We start from the raw sequence: 22,312 nt of genomic DNA on the forward strand, positions 1-22,312 counted from the left end.
AAGAGGCCAACTTCAGCTTTGCTAAACTCTACTCCCCCAGTCAGCTGATACAGCTGAAATGTACAGTGGCCATTTGGTTTTGGCTGCCTAATCTTTATGCCCCATTCCTCTCAACTAACCCTCACATTCCCAATATCCAAAAATGGTCCAGCTGGGAGATCAATCTGAACTAATCAAACTCTCTTAAGTATAAAGAAAGTAATGTAATGCACATACAACACTGGCCTGCCATTAATGCTGTAGGAATTGGAGCATATGACGAAGAATAATAAATGGTCATGGGACACCCAGTGGGAGTATTTAGGTTACCACTCTGGCCTGACTTTCAAGTTTTCAGGCCTCAGGCCAACAGTCAGTCCAAACAAAAAAAGGTTACTGCTTACACTAATCAATATTAACCTCCTTTTCATAATTTACTGGAACTGGGAAAAAAGTATAACCAAATGTATACAATTTAGTAATTGTACAAAACATTCATTTAGCAAGACAATATTGGTTACAGTCACCAGAATGAAGACTCACACTTTTCACTGCCACTTCCATGAAAAGTTCGGATAAATAAGAAGTCACTGGCTGCAAGTCACAACGGAAGCAATTTAAACTTTACATACAACAGCAAAGGTCAATCTTCCACAACAGTAATGCAGACACAATCACTCAGAGGCTCTCCATGCTGCCACGGCATTACTGGAATGTTCTTCAGAGTCCATCTTCTCTCTCCAAGACCAACACTTGAAACATTAGATGTAATATAAAATAAGGAGTTCTTTATTATTTATACAAAACTTGTACATTAAAAAAACGTTAAGATTCAACAACTCTGCTGACCCCCTGAGGAAGCAAAGAGCCTTTATGGGTCTATCCAAAGAGCCTTGTGTGAATGTTTTGGTCACCAACCTCCTGGCCACAGGAACAAAGTACGCTCCTCCAGGGCCATTCATGTGGCACCTTCACTGGCTCTGAAAGCTGACTTTCCCTTTCACTGGGCTTGAAAGGCAAGCCAGGGTTTCCTGGACAACATTAAACAACTCTGTTTTCTGGCCCAAGCTTAGAGTGTCTTATCAGTACACAAGTTGATTTTTATTTATTTCTTGAACACTTTCAATAAACTCCTAGCATAAGAAGTTTTATTACAACATATACAGATTTGATACAGTTCTTTACAAAAAAACCACCTAGGTTTTTCAGCTAAATAAATTTAAGTCTTTTAAGAAATTAAAGTTGGCTTAGAGAAACGGCATTTTTTTCAAGCCTGTGTTTTCCAACCTCTGAGCTCTGAGAGGTCAGACTTGTACGTTCTTGATAAAGAGAGTCCCTTTGTCTAAGCAATATTAAGAGCTCTTGTATATTTAAAGAGTGCAAAACTCTTGTTTCTTAAAGTCTTACACTACAGGAAATGTTCTAGCAATCTAGACAGACATTTATATTTAGACAAGAGGCCTCTCTGAACAAATAGCCTACAGAGATGAATGCAGTGATTTGTTTTCTTGACAGAGAACTATTAGCACTGCTTAGCACATTATTCAGTAGTTTGGGAATAAGAGTAATTCTTCCCTTGAAGAAAGTAGGTCCCCTTCTGAAGAATCACAATGGCTACCCAAAAAGAAATCAAAAGAGACCAGCACCAAATGAATTATTAGTTTACAAAAAATAAACTTAGCTCTTATTTAAGTTCTATAACCCAGACTCAATAAATTAATTATGAAATCAGTTTGTCAGCTACAGTATAATTTAAAACTCCATTTTCAACCAGGAGGGAGGGGAGGATGGAGAGAAGGGTCAATCTCACACTGATCACCACGAACTCCATGGATTTCATCAAAAGAAAACACTTGTTTCCATCTTGTATTCTCTTTCAGAAGTGAGCTGTAGGTTACAATCTGTGATGTTCAGAGCATGATATCCATGTTGAGATCTTTCCTTCCAGAGAGCACAGCACATAAAGCACTATACTATTTTCAGATCCGAGAAATCTGCATGGAAAGAAGGATCCCTGAAAGAGCCAAACACCAAGCAGTCACCTCACAGATCATGTCTATTCATCCTCAACATAACACCGCACTGAGCTTTTTAATTCACAGATTTTATGTTAGTCCTTTAGAACCCAATGCCCGTGTTTCAGTTCAGATCTGTCAGACTATTCAAGCAGCGTTCTTAGTGCCAGTTCCTTGGAGGTCTTGTAAATTTATCTTTGACCTATGGCAGAAAAAGACAAAGCAGGAATATATAAAATATCACGAATGCAGAATTTTAAGTTAGGACTATTGTCTGTGAGTAGTAGGTTTTTTGTACTGCATTTTTAAGTACAGGAAAACATGTTAAGTAAATCTGTAAGTCTTACCTGTTGTGAATCATGTGACTTTTGACAAGATGTCCGGCTGCCAACGCTGCCATCAGTGACAATTCCCCGGCCATTACTGTACCGCACACGATCCTGGCAAGCTGCCGGGCATTTTCCCCAGGGTTGTCTTTGCATGCTCCTTGAACACCTAGCATCTGCAGCCAGGGAGAGACACAGCGGGACTCGCCCTTAAACTCATGGCAACAACTTCCTTCTCTATCAGCTAAAATAAGGGCAACTACAATGGCATCAGAATAGAACAGATTCCAGAAGTATACAATCTCCAAGATTTGACAGCCAGTACTCACAATAACATGCACCATAGTTAACATAACATCCACAGCCTGGTCTGCAGGGCACTTAATCAGAATAGATGAACATTCATTTACTCTCTTAATCTACCTTCTCATCTTACTAAGCACACGTCTCAACATGCTTGCTTCGACACAATGGGTTAGGCTGGTGAGAAGCAAAAGAATGACAAGACCAGCTAAAATACAGCTGAGTGACATGGGATGTCAGGCAGAAACAGAGAATCCCAGCAAGTCAGAACTGGCCTGAGGTCACCAGGCTTTGGGGCTGAGGCGTCATACCTGCAAACAAGCTTGCTGAGGGAGCAGGTTGGTCCCACCGCCCACAGTTCCTATTTCTATAGACGGCATGGTGCAGCTGATATACAGATCTTCATTCGTGGGGCCGCTTGCTTCCATCAAAGTAATACAGTTTGAACTACCAACATTCTGTGCTGCATCCTGAAAAAATAAAAAGGAGAAGTATAAAACTTCTCTCAACTTAGAACAACCCAAGACAAGAGAAGGAGAGGCTGGAGCCCTCACCTGTCCACAGGCAATGTAGATGGCGGTTACGATGTTCGCCGCATGGGCGTTGTAACCTCCAATGCTCCCGGCCATGGCAGAGCCCACCAGATTCTTATTAATGTTGACCTCAATCATAGCTTCCGTAGTCGTCTTTAATACCTAGCAAACAGAGTTGTGCACATTTTACATGTTCTCCCAGAAGACTCAGGGCATGTTACCCAGCTCTATCTTTCTGTCCTCTGGAAACCAACAGAGTTTAGATACGGCCCCACTGAGGCCTTGTCCTCAGTGAAGAGTATCAGTAAAGCTTGTTCCTGTGAATACCATACACAGGTGGGCAAGATGTGATCCCACAGTCATCTTTAACATAACACGTCCGTCCATATGTTAAACTTCACTTAGAATGTTAATATTCCTTTCCCAATTTTTAAACCAATTTACAAAATAAAATGATCATCCAATCACTCACTTCTCTGACAACCTTGGCTGGAATGACAGCTTCACAAACCACAGACTTCCCTCTTCCCTCTATCCAATTTATAGCTGCAGGTTTCTTGTCAGTACAATAGTTACCGCTGACTGCTAGAATCTGCATTTCAGGGAAATACTCATGAAGTTTTGAAAGTGCCTTCTCTGTGCCCTGTCAACAACACAACAAAATTAAAATGTACAAAGCTATTGATAGATCAGAGGCTTTATTTGTATCTAGTAATACTAATACTTATAAACACAATAACTACAATATTTCTAAATATAATATACTTCAAAGGAAGTGAGCATAAAATAATAGTTTCATTAACCATCACAGTGACTAACTTCTCAGTCAGAAATAGACTCCTATGGGGGCGCCTGGGTAGCTCAGTGGATTAAGTGTCCGACTTTGGCTCAGGTCATGATCTACCTCTTGTAAGTTTGAGCCCTGCGTCAGGCTCTGTACTGACAGCTCAGAGCCTGGGGCCTGCTTCAGATTCTGTGTCTCCCTCTCTCTCGGCTCTTCCCCTGCTTACACTATGTGTGTGTGTCTCTCTCTCTCTCAAAAATAAATAAACATTAAAAGAAAAGAAATAAGACTCCTATGTTTCCTTCTAAGAATGAAAACAAAGTTCTTCATAGTCACGGATGAACAGGATGTAGATGGGAAATAATGAGAATAGTAAAATTAAAAAATGAATTAAAAAATATTCAGTGAGAATATGATACTCATCATCATGTCACTGGTAGTGAGTAACTCAACCCATGATCAACAAGTAATAAATTCTCTCTTCTAGTTATTAAATTGTTCCCTAAAAACCCAAGTTAGCAAGTCTGCAAAGAGAAGTCAGACATAAAAGTAAATCCTGTCGTTAATGGGAAGTCATTGGGATTTACCTTACAAAACTGTAAACAAGACTTCCAATTAAGTGAAATTAATTCAGTTAACAACCCATATCTCAGTAGCCCAACATACTAACTAGCAATTAAAAAAATTGTTTCAACTGTGGTAAAATACATATAACATAGAAGTTACCATCTTAACTATTTTCAAGTGTACAGTTCATCAGGGTTAAGTCCATTCACACTGTCGGTACAGCCAATCTCCAGAACTCTTTTGTCTTGCAAAATTGAAACTCCAAACCCATTAAACAACTCCCTATTTCCCTTTCTCCTCAGCCCCTGGCAACTACCCTTCCACTTTCTGTCTCTATGAATTTAACTAATCTAGGTACTTCGCAAGTGTGAATTCGCATAGTATTTGTCTTTTTTATTAGCCAGATTATTTAACTTAGCAAGTGAACCTCAAGGTTCATTTAGCATGTCAAAATTTCCTATTTTGTTAGGGTTTAATAATATCTCATTATATGTACACACAACATTTTATTTATCCATTCATCTGTCCATGAACACTTGGGTTGTTTCTACCTCTCTGCTACTGTGAATGCTGCTGCTATGAACAGAGGGGCACAAATAAGTCTCTGAAACCTAGTTTTCAACTCTTTTGGGTAAATACCCAGAAGTGGAATTGCTGGATCATAATTCTATTTTTAATTTTTTGAGGAACCACTATACTATTTATTGGCAACTTTTAAAACTTAAGTTTTTAGTCATTATTCCCCCCTCTTCTCTCTCTGGTTAAACTACAAAATAAATCTTGCTAACCTAATTGACTTTAACATTTTACATTTGTGAATATTTGTAAATAAAAAATAGTATCTGTAAATAAGAAAACATCAGTAGAATAAAATGTAAACCATACACAATATTCTTATAAGGAGATAAATGGACTACATACAAGAACTTGGCCTCTTAAATACAAGTCTTGAGGTCTCTAAAAGAGGTGAGCTTTCAAAGTTTACAGGACAAAGCCAAGGAGCAGTAACCCCAAGAATCCTCCCACCCCTTCTGAGTAGGCCCAGAACATGCATAATACTCCATCTAAATTAAACATATCAAATACAAAAATATATCAGAGCCAATAAATGCCTGATAAGTTACATGAATCAAGATTTAGCTTTCAATAAAAATCTTTCCATCAATGAACCCTTTGAATTAGTATATGCACACGGCACCAAATTCAAAAATACAGGAGAACATATACAGTGAGTCTACTCCCCACTCTTACCTCCCTGACACCCAGTTCCCCTCCCCTGGGGCATTCAGTCTTACAAACTCTATTATAGTCTATTAGGCTCACCTTTGAAATCATGTTCATCCCCATGGCATCACCTGACCTGGACTGGAAACGGATATAAAGGTTGCGACCAGCCATACTCATGTGAAGTTTCTGTAAACGTGCAAATCTATAAACAAAAGTGAATGTTTTTTGTTTTGTTAAGAAGATTCAAGTTATCTTAAAAATCTACTTTAGCTGATTTTACACATAAGAGCATACTCATGGAGATTTCTAATTCAACTGTTTCATTTTTTTTCTTTTTTAATGTTTATTATTTGTTTTGAGAAAGAGACAGTGCATGTGCACACGAGTCGGGGAGAGGCAGAGAGAGAGGGAGAGAGAGTTCCAAGCAGACTCCAGCTACTTGGCACAGAGCCTAACTCGGGCTCAATCTCACAAGCCATGAGATCATGACCTGAGCCAAAATCCAGAGTTGACACTTAACTGACTGAGCCACCCAGGAATCCCTAGAGATTCTTCATGATAGAGAACAAACTGAGGGCTGATGGAGAGAAGTGGGTGGGGGGTGGGCATTAAGGAGGGCACTTGTGATGAGCCTTGGGTATTATTAAGTGATGAATCAATGAATTCTACTTCTGAAACCAATATTACAACTATATGTTAACTTACTAACATTTAAATAAAAACTGAAACAGGGGTGCCTGGGTGGCTCAGTCGGTTGAGCGTCCGACTTCCGCTCAGGTCACGATCTTGCGGTCCGTGAGTTCGAGCCCCGCATCAGGCTCTGGGCTGATGGCCCAGAGCCTGGAGCCTGCTGCCGATTCTGTGTCTCCCTCTCTCTCTGCCCCTCCCCCGTTCGTGCTCTGTCTCTCTCTGTCTCAAAAATAAATAAATGTTAAAAAAAAAAAAAATTAAAAAAAAACTGAAAAAACCAAAATAGGGGTACCTGGGTGGCTCAATCTGGTAAGCGTCCAACTTCAGCTCAGGTCATGATCTCATGGCTAGTGAATTTGAGCCCCGCATCAGGCCCTGTGCTGACAGGTCAGAGTCTGGAGCCTGCTTTGGACTCTGTGTCTCCCTCTCTTTCTGCCCCTCCCCTGCTCACCCTCTGTCTGTCTGTCTCTCTCTCTCTCTGTCAAAAATGACTCACCCTCTGTCTCTCTCTCTCTCAAAAATGAATACACATCAAAAAAACAAAAAAAAACAAAAAACTAAATAAACCAAAAACCCAAAAAACAAAACCTGAGTCTTATAAAACCAACACACAAACTTACTAGATCATACTATTTTTCCCTATTTACTCCTCTGGAGGTATTCATTTGGACCAACATTCTGCCCCAAGGATAAATATTACTCATTTTGAATAAATGGACTTAAAGTTCAGATTTTGGTATGTCACCCGAAGCAGGCAGTATGTCGACAGTTATGTTTAGCGATCACAGATGACGACACCAGCTCTGAAATAAACATAAATGCATATACAAACCCCACACACACCTGCTGGTACTGTCAAAAGCCTCCTTTATCACTGTGAACCCTTCAGGTGTCTCCAGCCAGGCCTTCACCTCTGCGGAGTCACAAGCACGGGGGAGACGCACCACTGGGCCACGGGTCATCCCATCTGCAAGGATTCGGCTGCTGGCACCTCCACCAAGCTATGCAGAGGACGTTACGGAAGCACGTTAATCCTGAAAACACTTCTGCATGGCCCCAGATCTCTTCTCATTGCCTGGCCTAGTGCATATCTTAAAACAGGCAAATACAGAAATGCCTACTTACACCTATTGCTCTGCAGCCTCTGTTAGTGCTGGCCACAAGACAACCTTCTGTTGTCGCCATCGGCACCTGGTATTCTTTTCCATCCAAGCACAGAGGTCCTGCCACCCCAACAGGGATGGGCATATATCCAATAACATTCTCACAACAAGTTCCCATCACCTAAAAGGGGAAGTCAGGTACTGAGTGAAAATTGCTATCACAAATACACAGCCCTTCTCATCCAAAACTGTTTTCAAACATAACCCTTTATTTTTCAACATTTTTATCTACTCCTTGTAAGTATTTAAAAGTACAAAAGTCATTGACAATGACTATAAACAACAGGAAAAATATTTTGAGTTTCTAGGACCTATAATCATAAGCAGAATACAAAATTACAGTGAAGTGATTAAACAAATGTTTTATAAAATTATGTACATACAAAAGACTAGTCAAGAAAAAGACTAGGGGCGCCTGGGTGGCTCAGTTGGTTAAGCGTCCGACTTTGGCTCAGGTCATGATCTCACGGTTTGTGAGTTCGAGCCCTGCGTCGGGCTCTGTGCTGACAGCCCAGAGCCTGGAGCCCGTTTCCAATTCTGTCTCCCTCTCTCTCTGCCCCTCCCCTGCTTGTGCTCTCTCTCCCTCTCTCAGAAATAAACATTAAAAAAAAAATTAAAAAACAAAAAAAGAAAAGACTAAAAAGCTGAAGACTAAAGCTACAAGACTAAAAAGCTACAAAAGCAAACTTTCTCAAATCAAGAAAACATACCAAGGAGTAATTATAGTTCCTGTAAGGTAGATACTGGAGAGAAGAAGGCTCTGGAAGTTTTCTGGACAGTAACTGTCGGCGAATAGATACACCTCGTTCATGGGTTTCCATCAGAGTTTCCAACTTGTAAGCTGGGATATGCTTAGCATTAACTAATTGGATGATCTCAGCATCACTAAGGAATTTTGCACCTTTCTAAAGAAATGAAAAAAAAAAATGGGAGGGAGTTGTGGGAGGGGGATGACAAAAAATTTGAAGCACACTTCGTATTCTTCATAACAAATACACCATTTAATACAAACAATGCTCAGTAAAGGAGAACCCAAAGAACTTTGGAGTTCTAAAGATGATTTGAATGGAAATAAGAATATCAAAATGAAAGCAAATTCTCTACAAAAATGTGGCCCTAAACAAATGTAAAACCAAAACACCAAATTTTGCAAGGGAAGTTCATAGAAAAACAAAACAAAACCACAATTAAGATTCTGATGGCCACCCTCTAAGTTTTGGTAACTCTGTATACAGCAAAACAGTTGAAAAATCGGCACACATGTTAATAGCAATGAGGGAAAGTGAAAGAAAAACAAACATGATGCTACTCTCACTCATGTGCACATAAATTAGGAATGATTAAGCAGATATGGATGGAACACAAAGTCACACTAAAGCATGAATTAACTCCTACGGCCGTGTAGGCAGAATACCCCCTCAGAGTCAGAAAGGAAAACAAGCATCTGGTGAGCATGAAGCTTATTAAAAAGCAAACCAAAAAGAAAACAAAACAAAAAACTTTTCTTCTGTCTTTGAAGCTCGTTTTTGAATGAAACCTTTTCTAGGCCCCAACACACATGAGAATAGAGTAGTGGCTCATCTCTCTGGCAAACGGTAGTAAAGGGTAAAGAGCACTGTCTCTTGAGTCAGTAAATCTTGGACTCTTGATCTCTGCTTTTCCATTTCCTAAATAATGTATTACTTTGGGAAATACGCCTCCTGGAGCCTCAGCTTTCTCTTTCTCATTCTCATCTGAAAAATGGAGGTAATTCCATCTATCTCACAAAGTTGTGGGGAATAAAAAAGACCACTACCTGCAAACCACGTAACACGGTGCCCAGAACTTAAGTACTCAGTAGCAAGAACTTCCTTCCTTCCTTTCTTAAAAAAAAGCAAAAAGATACAAAGCTTGATTTAACTTTATTTTCCTCACCTCTGCATTCCCAAGTATCTGTAGACATTCTTCATTAGGCCGAGGCTCGATGGGAAGTTCAATGTCAGGTTCCTGTGCCTCTAGTTCCAGTGAAGTATCAAGTAAGGAAGAGTTACCAACCACAAATGTAGCTCTGCTGGAGGTGTCAGTTTCTGCCACTAAAGGTTTTATGACCTCAACTGTTCAAGAAACCAAACGAAATCTCACAATAGTGAACATACATTTTAAAACGAACTCAGCTTCTGAACAAATCAGTATTGGAAAAATGGAAAATAAAGAGAACAAGAAATCACCTTTTCTTTCTCTGTTTATCCTGGTCTCTTCCTCCACTGCATGGAATTTCTGGCTATTTCTGACCAGTACAGGTTCACGTCTACAACAATCATCTGGGACTTTTTTGGGGGTCACTACAGGAGATGTGATAGGGTTTTTTAATGAGAGTGTAGATTCTGTCTCAGCTTGTTCAAAGAAGATGTACTTGACAGCCAGAAGGAGAGCTAAACTAAGGGTAATAACTTGTTCAATATCCATGCTGATCATTCTAAATAAAAGAAAGGAAATTAAAAAGTTATTACTCAGAAATTAAAATGGTACAACCTAAACTTTTAGTAACCAGACTACTATGATTAATACACAACAAAGCAGGTCTCAGGTAACTTACTTAGAGAGATAAAACTGCCAGAGGGAAACACTTGGTTCAATTCTCTTGGACACACTTTCATCCAATCCTAAAGAAACCTTAGAGTTTTCTGCCGTACTGTTTTGAGGCGAAGGATCAGCTATCCAGCGACTGTGCGCATGAACAAGAACCAAGCCTAGAGACTGAAATAAAATGTTATAAATTATAATATCCTCTGCATATCAATGCCACCTAAACTTCTCATCCTTAGCAACTGGATAGCCAAGCACCATCTTTCATGGTCTCCCCTCAGCATGAAAAGAAAGCCCTGCACTTGCTCTGGGACTAAAGCAGTGGCCTACTAAACTACTGAAAACGTTGCAAAAAAACAGGTTTGCAAAGAGAAATAAAGCAAAGGAATTTGAAACATCTGTTTAGGGGAGAGACACTAGGAGCCTCAAAGAAATGAGAGACAAGGAAAAAAAAGAAAGAGGAACATCAATGAAAGAGACAAAAAATGTAGAAAGATAACAGGAAGGAGAAAAAAAATCAAAAAGCAGAACATATGAACAGAACATATGGAACACTGGAACTGAAAATACAGAAGGGAAAAGAAAACTATGAAATTACCATAATCATCTTAACTCTCTGAGTAACAGGATTTGGCTTATTTTCTTCTTCTTCTAAAACTCGAGCAAAATGGCTCAGCTGCCAAATCGGACGACCCTCACGGCTTTCCCGAGAAAGCTACAAAGTAAACCAGTGTTACATTAGAAGGTACTGATTTTATTTAAGTGAACAGATTTGATGAGAAACGTTACTCTTCTACTAATGCCGTAAGAACAGCTCTTACCTCTAAAACCAAGGAAACGCAAGCTGGGAAGAAAGTCATGAACACAAAGTAGTTGGCAAGAACTGACATGCAGCCAAAGCAGCACATAATCTCAAGTTGACGCACCCCTGGTTAGAGAAAAATTAAATGTATAATTAGTAAAGTACCTATATTTTTGATGCTACATACATCACAGGGACCTTTCCTCTAGGTAGACAAATACAAGAAAACATTAGCATATTAAACTCTTTCCTATCTACTGGAAAAAGAAATGAGGAACTCCAAGGTGATACCAAGCATTAGAACAGGAATAACTCCCTCTCAGGAAAAGAACTTGTCTCCTCCCAGGTCTCCAACACCACAATGCCAGGCACAGTCATTGTATTTAATTTACATATGATAATCCCCTTTTATCAAATGGTAGCAATCAGTTTTGAAATAGGGATTAACAAGGACAGGCTACTCTGATGAGTCAACCTCCCACAGTCTGGATCCAATTCCACTCTTTGCCAGAAAAGCAATTCACCTGTGGATTTACTTTTGATTTACTTTTGATTAAAGTAAAACATACTGCCAGTTATGCCATTCCCGATTCAGTATCATAATAAATACTTTATGTGCACTAAATGGAACTCTAATTTCAGTACAACCTCTATCGTGGCTATTGCTGTTCTTATAATTTTGAGGAATTTCATGGATCTGTTTGAAAAATTAAATAATGCAAAAAGGCAACTCAAGATCCAAAATTAACAAATGTTCCATTACAAAATGTTTAAGGTATCACGTGGTATATGTCCCAAACAGAAGGTTAGCAGAATTATAGAGCTGAAAAATACCTTGGATTACCAAATCCTAGTCCCTCACTTTACAAATAAACTTGAATATAACACATATTTCTGATGTCACTCATATTAAATATAAAAATGTTTTGAAATGTAAATAAAAAAATCATTCCCTCTTCCTATAAAACTGCTAACTAGAATAACAAAAAACTCAACAGTCTATTTTTGAATTCTAAACAGATCATATGACTAAATAATAGAACAAAAACACATATTGTATTTTTAAGTACTTTTTTGTTTTATTTTAAAAAAATGTTTTTATTGTTTATTTATTTTAGAGAGAGACAGAGTGTGAGCAGAGGAGAAGCAGAGAGATGGAGACACAGAATCCAAAGAAGGCTCCCGGCTCTGAGCTGTCAGCACAGAGCCCAACGCAGGGCCTAAACCCACAAGGTGCGAGATCATGACCTGAGCCAGAGTCAGATGTTGATCTCGTGGCTTGTGGGTTCAGGCCCGCATTGGGCTCTGTGCTGACAGCTCAGAACCTGAAGCCCACTTCGGGTTCTGTGTCTCCCTCTCTCTCTCTGCCTCTCCCCCACTCGCACTCTGTCTCTCTCAAAAATAAAAATAAACATTAAAAACATTTTTTTTAAACAAATAAAAAATATTTTTTAAAAATACCTTCCTTGCTAAATGTTGAATGACAGATTAAAAAACAATAAATAATAAATTTACCCTCAGAAAGAAGAAACATGTATTTAACATACTACCAAGTGATGAGCCCTCGACTAAAAAAGTAACGACAACCAACTGTGTTCATAAAAGCTAGATAATTTACCTGTGAAGAATGAAGCCCCTTATCCAGGGCACTCAGGCACCAGGAAATAGGCTGCAACTGTCATTACTAAGGGTAGTTCCCTGAGGAAGCCATAAAGTCTAGTTTTAATGATTAGGAAATCTTCACAACAACAGCATGATATATTCACTCTGGCAAATTTCCAGGCCAGGCCAGGCCACAACTTCCGTCCTGTGTTTGATATTTAACATCTAATTCTCTACTATCTAATTAAGGATTAAGAAACGTGTTGAGATCAATGCTAGGTACTCGGTAAGATGTACTGCATACCATCTGATTAAATCTTGCCAACCAGCCTATTAGGTGGACCTAACTTACATCTGGCCCACTTCTGACGCTTGCACTGTCTCCTACAGGACAATAAAAACACAAAGAACCAAAAAAACAAAAAACAAAAAACCAACAAAAACAAAACCCACAAGGAACCAAATCACTAACTTAGTCTGGGCAGGTGCACTGGAAGGTGCCCCAGATGAGCCTTAGAATACAATCTTGGTTATTGGTTCTCGGCCTTTTGGCTAAGATGAAGCGTAGAATACAATCTTGATTAAAAACTAAGCAAAAAAATAAACACAAAATCAGCAAAAGGGTGGAGTACAGAAACAGAAGGTAGCAATCGTGAAAACTAAGTATCACTAACCTGCTACTAAGTTTTCACAAAAGCAGTCAGACATTAAGGTCAGATAAATCCACACATTCATTCAGTTAAAACCTTTTAAGAATGTTACACTTTTAAAAGTCAGAACTTAAGAATAACCAATGCAGGGATACCTGGCTGGCTCAGTCCGTTAAGTTCCGACTCTTGGATTCAGCTCAGGTCATGATCTCATGGTTCATGGGATCAAGCACCAAGTTGAGCTCTGCACTGACAACTCAGAGCCTGCTTGGGATTCTCTCTCCCTTCTCTCTCTAACCCTCCACCACTTGCGTGCACATACTTTCTCTCTCTCTCTCTCTCTCAAAATAAACAACAAAAAAAAATTTTTTAAGAAAAAAGAATAACCAATGTAATCTCAGACGTTCTTTTTTCCCTTCATCTACAAACTTAGTTTAAAAAACATTAAAAATCTCTTACAAACCTGACATGGTTCCAACTCCAATCACAAGACATTCTACAAGGGCATCAAGGGTGAACGTGGGACCTAAAATTGCCATTCCACGAGCGATATTTTCCCGCACTTCATCCTAAAACACAGACCGTACATATCAATGAGGGTAAGGTTCAAAATAACTTTGGAAAAAGTCAGAGAGCATCCTAAGGCCTCTGTTAAAAGCGAATGTGCTATACAAAGAGTAAAATAAACAATATAATACCACTAACAGGCATTGCAGGTGCAAAGGATTAAAAAAAGTCATATCCAGGGCCCTGCTTTCCCTTTCCACCGAGTGAGATACTTCTTGGGAGGATTCCTTTGAGGTGGTGCGTCAATCCTGCCATCTAAATACCACATAATGAAACACTACAACATTTTATATTGGCTACAACTGACAGTTCTTAATTGCAAATTTTTTAAGACCTTAATACTATGAAACCTAAATCATACTCTTGTCAACATGTTCAAGTATTCGAGACAGTTATCAAATACATAATCAAGGCAGAATGGCAAGCTACTTTATACTCAGATACTCTGATGCAAGATTACTGAAAATGTTAGGTTCTTTACAGTGACTAATGAACACCAAGATAAAACTTTAGATGGAAAAAAATGCAAGTGGTAATGCCAAAATTTTAGAAATCAATCTACCCTCAGACTCTCTTCTATTACATCCTGTCCTATTCTCTGATAGGTTTCACTGGGGAACACTCTTACTTATCCAAAAGTCTTATTACCTTAATTTCTGAAATCTTCAAATAGGAAAATGGAGATCCCAAATTCCAGAAGCTATGCAATTATAACTGAGTTATTAGGTACCCAAAAAGACCAGTCTTAAGACCTGACAATTAAAACTGTGGGCAATTCGTGAATCTTCAACTGTGAAGAAGCTATTAATCTGCCCTAATAATGTAAACAAACTGAAAAAAAGAACAATGTTGACATCTGTGTCTTAAAAATAATACTTACCTGTGAGTTGGAACTGAGGGCAAACTTTGCTAGTGCACTTGCTCTGGAAAGGTCAATCAAAAGTAGGAAAAAGGGCAAAGCTTCACTGCAAAAAAATCAAGATGATCAAGTACATTCATCAGATGAAAAAATGTAGCTTAAAAATGCTTTCTAAGACAAAACCCCTGCCCCATACACTGTATGATTCTTTAGTATAGGTACCTTTTTGTAGTCCATAAGGTATACCTTATACTCACTCCCCTGTGACATCCTCAAAGCTAAACATACTCACTGCTCAAAAATATTTGTTAAAACTATTTGTAACGCTGAGGTGCCTGGGTGGCTCATTTGGTTAAGCATCCAAGTCTTGCTTTCTGCTCAGGTCATGATCTCTCAGTTTGTGGGATCAAACCTCACATCAGGCTCTGTGCTGACAGTACATAGCCTGCTTGGGATTCTCTCTCCTTCTCTCTCTGTCTCCCCACCCCCCCCCATCTCTCTCAAAATAAATAAACAAACAAAATTAAAAACTATTTGTAAAGTTAAAAATGTCAATATATTTTCATAGAAACACCTTTTGATAATTTTATAGCAAAATAACATCCTAGGTAAAAAATGTTTCCTTGAATTCACATGGGGAAAAGAAGTGAAATGCATGTAATTTCTTTTACTTGGTCACTACTTGTGGGAGGATAAACTTAACAAGCTTTCTGGAGAGAAAGTTGGCAATAACAGCACTCAAAAGCCCTAAAAATTTACACAGCCACTGTCTCACACCTAGGAATATATTCTGAAAATAAATATGAACACAAATTTATCCACAAAGACATTCACCATAGTGTTATTAATAGAGGAAATTAAATAAACTAAGAATCGAATCCTAGAGGGTTTAGTAAATGACCTACAATATATTCACATAGGGGGATACGAGAAACTCCTCAGAAATAATTTAGTTTAGCACTAAGGGCAAGCAAAGATGTTGATAAACTATCATTAGGCATAAAGAAGTTACAAAGCAATATATACAGTGTAATCTCAGAATTTTTGTATAAGTGTAAAAACAGGTAGGAAAGGATAAATACCAAAAGGTGTTATCATTAGCTAAATGACTACATGAAAATTTTCCCCATATTTTCTATAAATTTTTGAAAATGTATATAATACTTTATAACTTGGAGAAGAAAAATTGTTAACATTGTTTCTTGGAAAAAAAAGTATATTTATGCTTTAAATACTTACTTCAAGCCTGTCAATTCTTTATCCAAGAAATGAATGACAACCGTACTGAATACGAAACTTGAGAAAATCGTGAAGAGGCCAGCAATACCTAAAATGACAAAACTCAAACTGAGAAAAAAATCATCCTTTATTATAAAAATAACATAATCCCATACAATATTCTGAAAGAAATATTATATTCTCCAGATTATTAAGATCTCAACTATCAGAATATTTATTCCCAATAAGGAAACCACTGAATTTATGCAGCAGCACTTTAAGCAATATACAGGTTTCCATATACAGGATTTGAACAAAAATATGTATTTCTATAGCAAAACAAAAATTTGATAGCATAAAGAAGTTGAATGTATAAAATGATTACCCAAAATATATTTTGATCCAAGTTGACGTAAATTCTGGAACTGGAAGTAAATATACAGGATCGCTATGCATCGTGTTATCGTCAGAATTATGATGTCACTGCTTAAAACATCCTGTTGGAAGACACAAGAAAAAAAAATCCCAATAGTTTTACTTTTTAAAACAAGCAACGATATGTAAGAATTTTTATTTTGTATGCATCATTAGTTTATATATTTGTCACAATAATATAAATACAGGCACAATACAAGTCAAATAAAAAATATTAAATATGTATATCAAAAATTAAATACAGTTTTTCAACAATCCACTGTTTAAAGCCCATCATTTTTCTCCGTTAATCACTTTAAGCTATTATTTTCTCAAGTAAAGTCAATTACACTCATTTTATGCAGAAAAGGCATGAAGAAAGGTTATTTCCAGTGTGTTTCCAAACACTGTAAGTAAATGGAAATTTGAGATAAGTTCATGAACACTAAGATAAAAATTTTACTTGGAACTTTTTTGATTATATGATCTCTTAAGAGGAAATGCTCTTTAGAAACTGAAAGTGTAATTTAGTCAGTATCAAATTAATTTCACAAACCTCTTCAAACTTGGGACACTCATAATTCCAACCACAGATCTTATCGTTACCAGTAAACATGTTCATGGACATCATACAGATGGTCAGTGTCACCGTCCCCACTATGACTTCCCAGGGATGGGAGGCCACAAAAAGGCCATGCATTCGGAAAAGTCTTGACAACATTGTAGCTACAGAATCCTTGGATCCTGGAAGGAATATCAAGTGTGAACACTTAGTACACATTTCACTGTATTTTTAGGAAAAGAAGATTCTGCATTGTAAACTCTGCTTTTGGAGGCACACTGTCTTATACATATGAATAATACTATTTGATAGTGTTCCTTATTAATGCTGGAAAATAATTATAAAATTAAAATGAGGACTTTGATATTACTTTTTTACTCATAACACTTAAAGATTCTTCTATTAGCAACCAACTTAAAAACAGCTATTTCTTACAATTTGTAGAATTCAAGCTTTTATGAGGAAACCAAATAAATATCTCAGGCCACAATATTATCTGAGCTAAGGAGGAGAGCAATGAGACAGAAAAAAAAAAAACTGAAAAACAACTGTTCACATTCGTTTTCTAATTTCCCTGACATAAAATGCGCATTAGCACCCTCTTCATTCTCCGTATTCCAATTACACAAGAGGCAAATACCAATCTACTTGTTGCCTGTCCTCGAAGGCAGAGAACCATTACAGTCTTCCATTCCATTCAAAACATGGCATACTGTTAGTGGCAAAAATGATGTTTAATAAAACTTCCTACTGTTGCTGTCACCAGAAAAAGTCTTTTTCCATTTTTACAGCTAATAAAATGCTAGAACAGTAACAGAAGAAGAGGATGGCTGGCCAAAGTAGATGTCTGTAACATTCAAAAATTCCCAATAGAACATACAGGTAATTCTGATCTAACGAATACCATGACTAAACTTCCCCATGCTTGCTGGCCAACTCTGTTCATTCCGATACTGTGATTTTTAAAAAATCTGATAGTCACTGGTCTCCAATACAGGAACTTGTAAAACATCTTAGACTAAAATTAATGCTTACAATAAAGCGTATTTCATTACCCATAAAAATCTATTTCAAATTAAGATTTTTAAAGTAAGGCTACTGGTTGACACACTAGCCAAGAATTCAAAGGAATCTCAGGTTTACAGTAACAGCTAAGAAAATGACTCATTTATTGAAGACAGTAAATTAAACGGCAACAAATGAATAAGAAGAAAGTTAAATATGCTACCTTAAGGACTAAGGGACAGAAAATAAGAGTAGTTTTCAGGAACCAAAATAATTACTGAATGTCATCTCCCACTGTGTCACTCTATATTCTCTCCATTTCAGCTGCTCCAGCCACCAGCTGGGCAGCTGGCTTTCTGACTGCAGGCAACCACCTTTCATTGGATCAATTAAATCATGAAATCAGTTTTGCGAATCAGAACAAACATTTTTTAATAAAATAGAAAAAACAGCTGTAGGTAAACATGTAGCATGGGTTAGGTATTATCTCTTAAAAGTTTAGGGTTCATGAAACTATACATATAGGAGCGTGTGTAGTGGCTTCCCATGTCTTCCTGAGGGTCTCATTTTTAAAAGGTTGGCAGTCACTAAGATCTACAAATGCGGCATGCATCTGCCTGCGTTTATTCATGCTTTTTCAAACTTCCTCCCTGAGTCTTGTTCCGCATTTTATCCTCCAGCACCTTGCATCCACATACAGCGGTTGCTCAACAAATACCTGCTTAATTGAAAATAAACTCATAAACTAGAGTAGCATGCATTTTATTGACACATCTTGAAATAGACCTAAAAATGAATATAAGTCAACAAGGTACAGATATAACTGCCCACCTGCTAGCCCTCCCCCTCCCACCCCGCCACCCCAGTTAAGGGCTGAAGCAGAGAATTCTGGGAACATATGAAAGCGGAATGGAGTAGGGAAGAGAGGCTATAGTCTATACACTGCTTTTGAAAATGAACAATAACAAAAAGAGTTTCTATTAAATGAGCAGGGACTTGGACTTAAAGCACTGGAGAGTAATAATCACAGATTTGCATCCTACTTCATTACACCAAAAGCCTTCTAAGAGCCTAGATTTTCAGGACAGTTTTCTATCACATAACATCCTTCTAGCAAAAAAAAAAAACTCTGCAAGCTGGTCTAAAGGATCAACAAGCATCAATGTTCCAGAAAATGAATCAACTAAAAATACATTTCAACACTACGTCAAAATAATTTCCAACACTCTCTCCCCGCCAAAACACTCTCAACTTAGATTATTCCGTAGTAAGTCAATGTATCCTTCACTATTAAAAAGTTAATTCTGTTGAATTAAAATCTGAGCTGCTAGCAGAAAACCACCCCAATTCGATCACAAATTGGTTTAGCATCATTAAGCCACAATTATATATTAGGTACATCATGTTGTCCCTTAAAAAGATTTCATGGTAGCATTTTCAATACTGGGACATTTCTTTCCTAGGTAAAGTCATCTTTGCAACACTCAGGGAAAAAATTACACATGATCCTGTGAACCAGCCCCAAACACAGAGAATCTCACCTATTTGGAAATACAAACTCAGTAATCAAATGTACAAGGTGTGTCAAAAGTAACCATATAATTATACACCATCTCATTTCTCACGGGCATCCTCCCCATTTCCTGGTGATTATGCAAAGTAGTTAAATGCCACCTTCATCAGCAGTTGCAAGTGTCATAAGCAGGCTACAGGACAGCCCATGAGAATTCAATGGACACTATATAGGCCATGCAGCAACAAAAATAAGTTTTACTTAAAAAAAAAAAAAACAACAGTTAAATAGGCAATGTATACCTTGCCTATGCACAATGAAGTATTCCCCAAACATTTCAGATTCTTCAAAAGAAGAGATCATTTAAATTCAATGGAATCATCAAACTCCAATCCAATGCACCACAGAAACCACCTACCACCGCCAACTGCAGAAAAGGATGCTTTGGCCTCTGACTCTAATTCTTTCCTCCCACCCTGCACTCCTCCTGTGCCACACATTCCAGCATCTGATTATACACCATCTTACACGGCTCTCAAAGTAACTGCTGTGTACATTCTGACTCTTTGAAGACAAGAACCATGTCTTATACTGAGTCATTTTTAGTTCCAAAAGGATTGAGCATTCTGCGGCTCAAACTAGTATTCTAGTAAATAAATAAATAAATATATACATACATATATATACATATACATACACATATATACATATACATATATATGCGTATATATATATATATACACACATATATATGTGTATATATATATATATATATATATATATATATATATAGTACTGGAAATCAGGAAACCAGGATTCTACATTCAACTCTCTTACATGCTTTTATGAGTCACATCTCTATTCAGTTACTAAGCTAGAGCTCCAAAGTTGTTTAACAAACACAAGTATTATGTGGAGCCATCTGAAACTGCTACTTGTGTAGGTTTAAAAAAAAGTCAAATTTCAAATATCTGCAATTTTATATGGGTCAAACCTAAATAGATACTGATACACATGTAGTTATCCATCCACTGTTTAAAAAGGAGATCATACAAGAACAAAAAGAGGGTGTGCACACACATACACACTTCATCATGAAATGCTCACGCCACACCCAAGTTTTCATATATTAATGATTAATCTTTGCACAGTTTCTTAACCTTCATGTTACTAAATTCCATTTGTACTTACTGCCAAGTTCATCACAAATCCTAGAAAAACACAACAAAGCGGGACCTCAAAAAACAGTCGATTCCAAAGTACACTACAGGCTTTTGCTAGATTACCTCTAAATCAGAAAACGACTTTCATTGCATGAAAAGTAAAATATACTCACACGCAAAAAATACATCCTCCATATTGAGATGCTGAAATTATGCATGATTATTTAGTACGGCCCAGAAAAAAAATGTTTCCTATAACTTTTCACGACGAAGTCCAAGGTGGCATGTCCTCAACCAAGCCATGAAATATTTCAAATGACCATTTAAGATGGAGTACATCAGCCGTCTCTCACCGCAGAAATTGCCTATTCTATATTGAAACCTATATTCCTAATCCAAACCAAATAATTCCAGAAAATCTACAAGGTTTGGACTCAATTACATGAGCACCAAGGAGACTCAACCCCCTTACGAAAAAGAAAAATGAGGAGGGAGAAGAGGGGGGAAAGGTGAATAGAAAAAGAAGAATCCTTGGGGCGCCTGGGTGGCTGAGTCGGTTAAGCTTCCATCCCTTGGTTTCCACTCAGGTCATGATCTCACGGTTCGTTAATTCCAGACCCACATCGGGCTCTGCGCTGACAGGGCAAAGACTGGGATTCTCTCTCCCCGCTCTCTCTCTCCCTCTGCCCCTACCCCACTCGCACTCTCTCTCCTTCAAAATAAACTTTAAAAAGAAGGAGGAATCCTTTAAGTCCTTGGGCAAATCCCTACATTGGGCTCCGTATTCTCTCAACTCGTGGCTCCTGTAAATGACCAGACACATCTCTACAGATGCACGGTTCTTCCATGGCTCTGTGTCGGCAGCATTTACAGAAATCTTTCCCAGCACTTTAAAGAAGGGTGCTGACGAACAGCAGCGCCTGGGCGTGAACGCCTGCACCAGATAGTCCTTCTCGAGGCCTCTCCGCGAGCTGCCGGCGGGACACATCACACACACTCACTCCCAGCATTTCTTGGATCGAGGGGCTTCCGGGGTTACCCGACCTGGCACCCTTTCCGCCCGGATGATAGTGACTGCGTAGCCCACACCGACTACTTCGGACTAGGCTGGCAAACGCGGCTACGCCCCGCCAGACCACCGATGGTAACGGCAGCCACGAAGAAGCCAGCCCGCCGCCCGCCCCTCAGGCCCAGCCGGGCCCCAGACCCCGCCTGGCATCGGTGCGGCCGCCGCTCAGCCGCGCCTCAAGGGCGTCTCCTTACACCTCCCAGGGACCAGGCCCCCCGCACCCGCAAAGGCGCCACTGCAGCTCCCGCCAGGTCCGCAGGGGCTGACGGTTGCCCCTTTCCAGGGCCAGGCGGAGCCCGAGAACCGCCATCAACACAGCCCTAATCCCGCTTCCCCGCCGCCCCCGCCCCACTTCGTGGCCACAGCCCGCCTCACCTCCCGATCTCACTAGAGGCCACCGAACCGGGGCGCCGGCGCTCCGTCTGTCTCCAGTCAAAGGAGACGCGAAGCGGAAGGAACCTTCGGCTTACGCACACCCGGAGCCGGCTGAGCCTGCGACCAATGAGAGAGGATCGTCCGATCGTCTAGCCAATCATCTGGGGGCTGCTGGGCCTCACGGCGCTACGTCACGAACGGTCGCCTTAACAACCTCCCACAGCTCTCACTGCTGCGGACAACAGGCACCGCACCATCTCTCACCATGGCTCGGCCAACCAATAGCTAGTCGAGTCCCAGAACTAGGGCCTGCCTATTGGCCCAAGAGCCCTGGGGGCGCAAGCATGGTAGGTGCTCAGGC

The 22,312-nt window shown here is 39.0% G+C and overlaps 1 protein-coding gene across 1 annotated transcript; it reads right to left on the bottom strand.

Moving 5' to 3' along the window:
* Positions 1–388: 388 nt before the first annotated feature.
* Positions 389–22,100, bottom strand: HMGCR (3-hydroxy-3-methylglutaryl-CoA reductase). Its single transcript, XM_025923664.2, has 20 exons — positions 21,952–22,100; positions 16,821–17,008; positions 16,236–16,347; positions 15,872–15,959; positions 14,654–14,738; positions 13,670–13,775; positions 10,974–11,080; positions 10,751–10,867; positions 10,163–10,323; positions 9,795–10,042; positions 9,502–9,680; positions 8,298–8,492; positions 7,550–7,708; positions 7,268–7,425; positions 5,831–5,936; positions 3,629–3,799; positions 3,178–3,318; positions 2,935–3,093; positions 2,342–2,496; positions 389–2,196 (listed from the first exon to the last, which is right to left on the bottom strand). The coding sequence occupies exons 2-20, from the start codon at positions 16,983–16,985 to the stop codon at positions 2,142–2,144; spliced, it is 2,667 nt and encodes an 888-aa protein (XP_025779449.1). The 5' UTR covers positions 16,986–17,008; positions 21,952–22,100; the 3' UTR covers positions 389–2,141.
* Between the last annotated feature and the right edge of the window lie 212 nt (positions 22,101–22,312).

The sequence above is a fragment of the Puma concolor genome, chromosome A1, assembly GCF_028749965.1.
Source record: "Puma concolor isolate L17-30 chromosome A1, mPumCon1.1.hap2, whole genome shotgun sequence".
Classification (NCBI taxonomy): Eukaryota; Metazoa; Chordata; class Mammalia; order Carnivora; family Felidae; genus Puma; species Puma concolor.

Bases quoted from the DNA above. Each gene is read 5' to 3' on its own strand.
- HMGCR (XM_025923664.2), bottom strand. From the start codon at position 16,985: ATGTTGTCAAGACTTTTCCGAATGCATGGCCTTTTTGTGGCCTCCCAT. The intron at 16,348-16,820 runs GTTTGTGAAATT...GTCTTCCAACAG, and splicing joins AGTGTCCCAAGTTTGAAGAG to GATGTTTTAAGCAGTGACAT. The intron at 2,197-2,341 runs GTAAGACTTACA...TTTCTGCCATAG, and splicing joins AGTCACATGATTCACAACAG to GTCAAAGATAAATTTACAAG.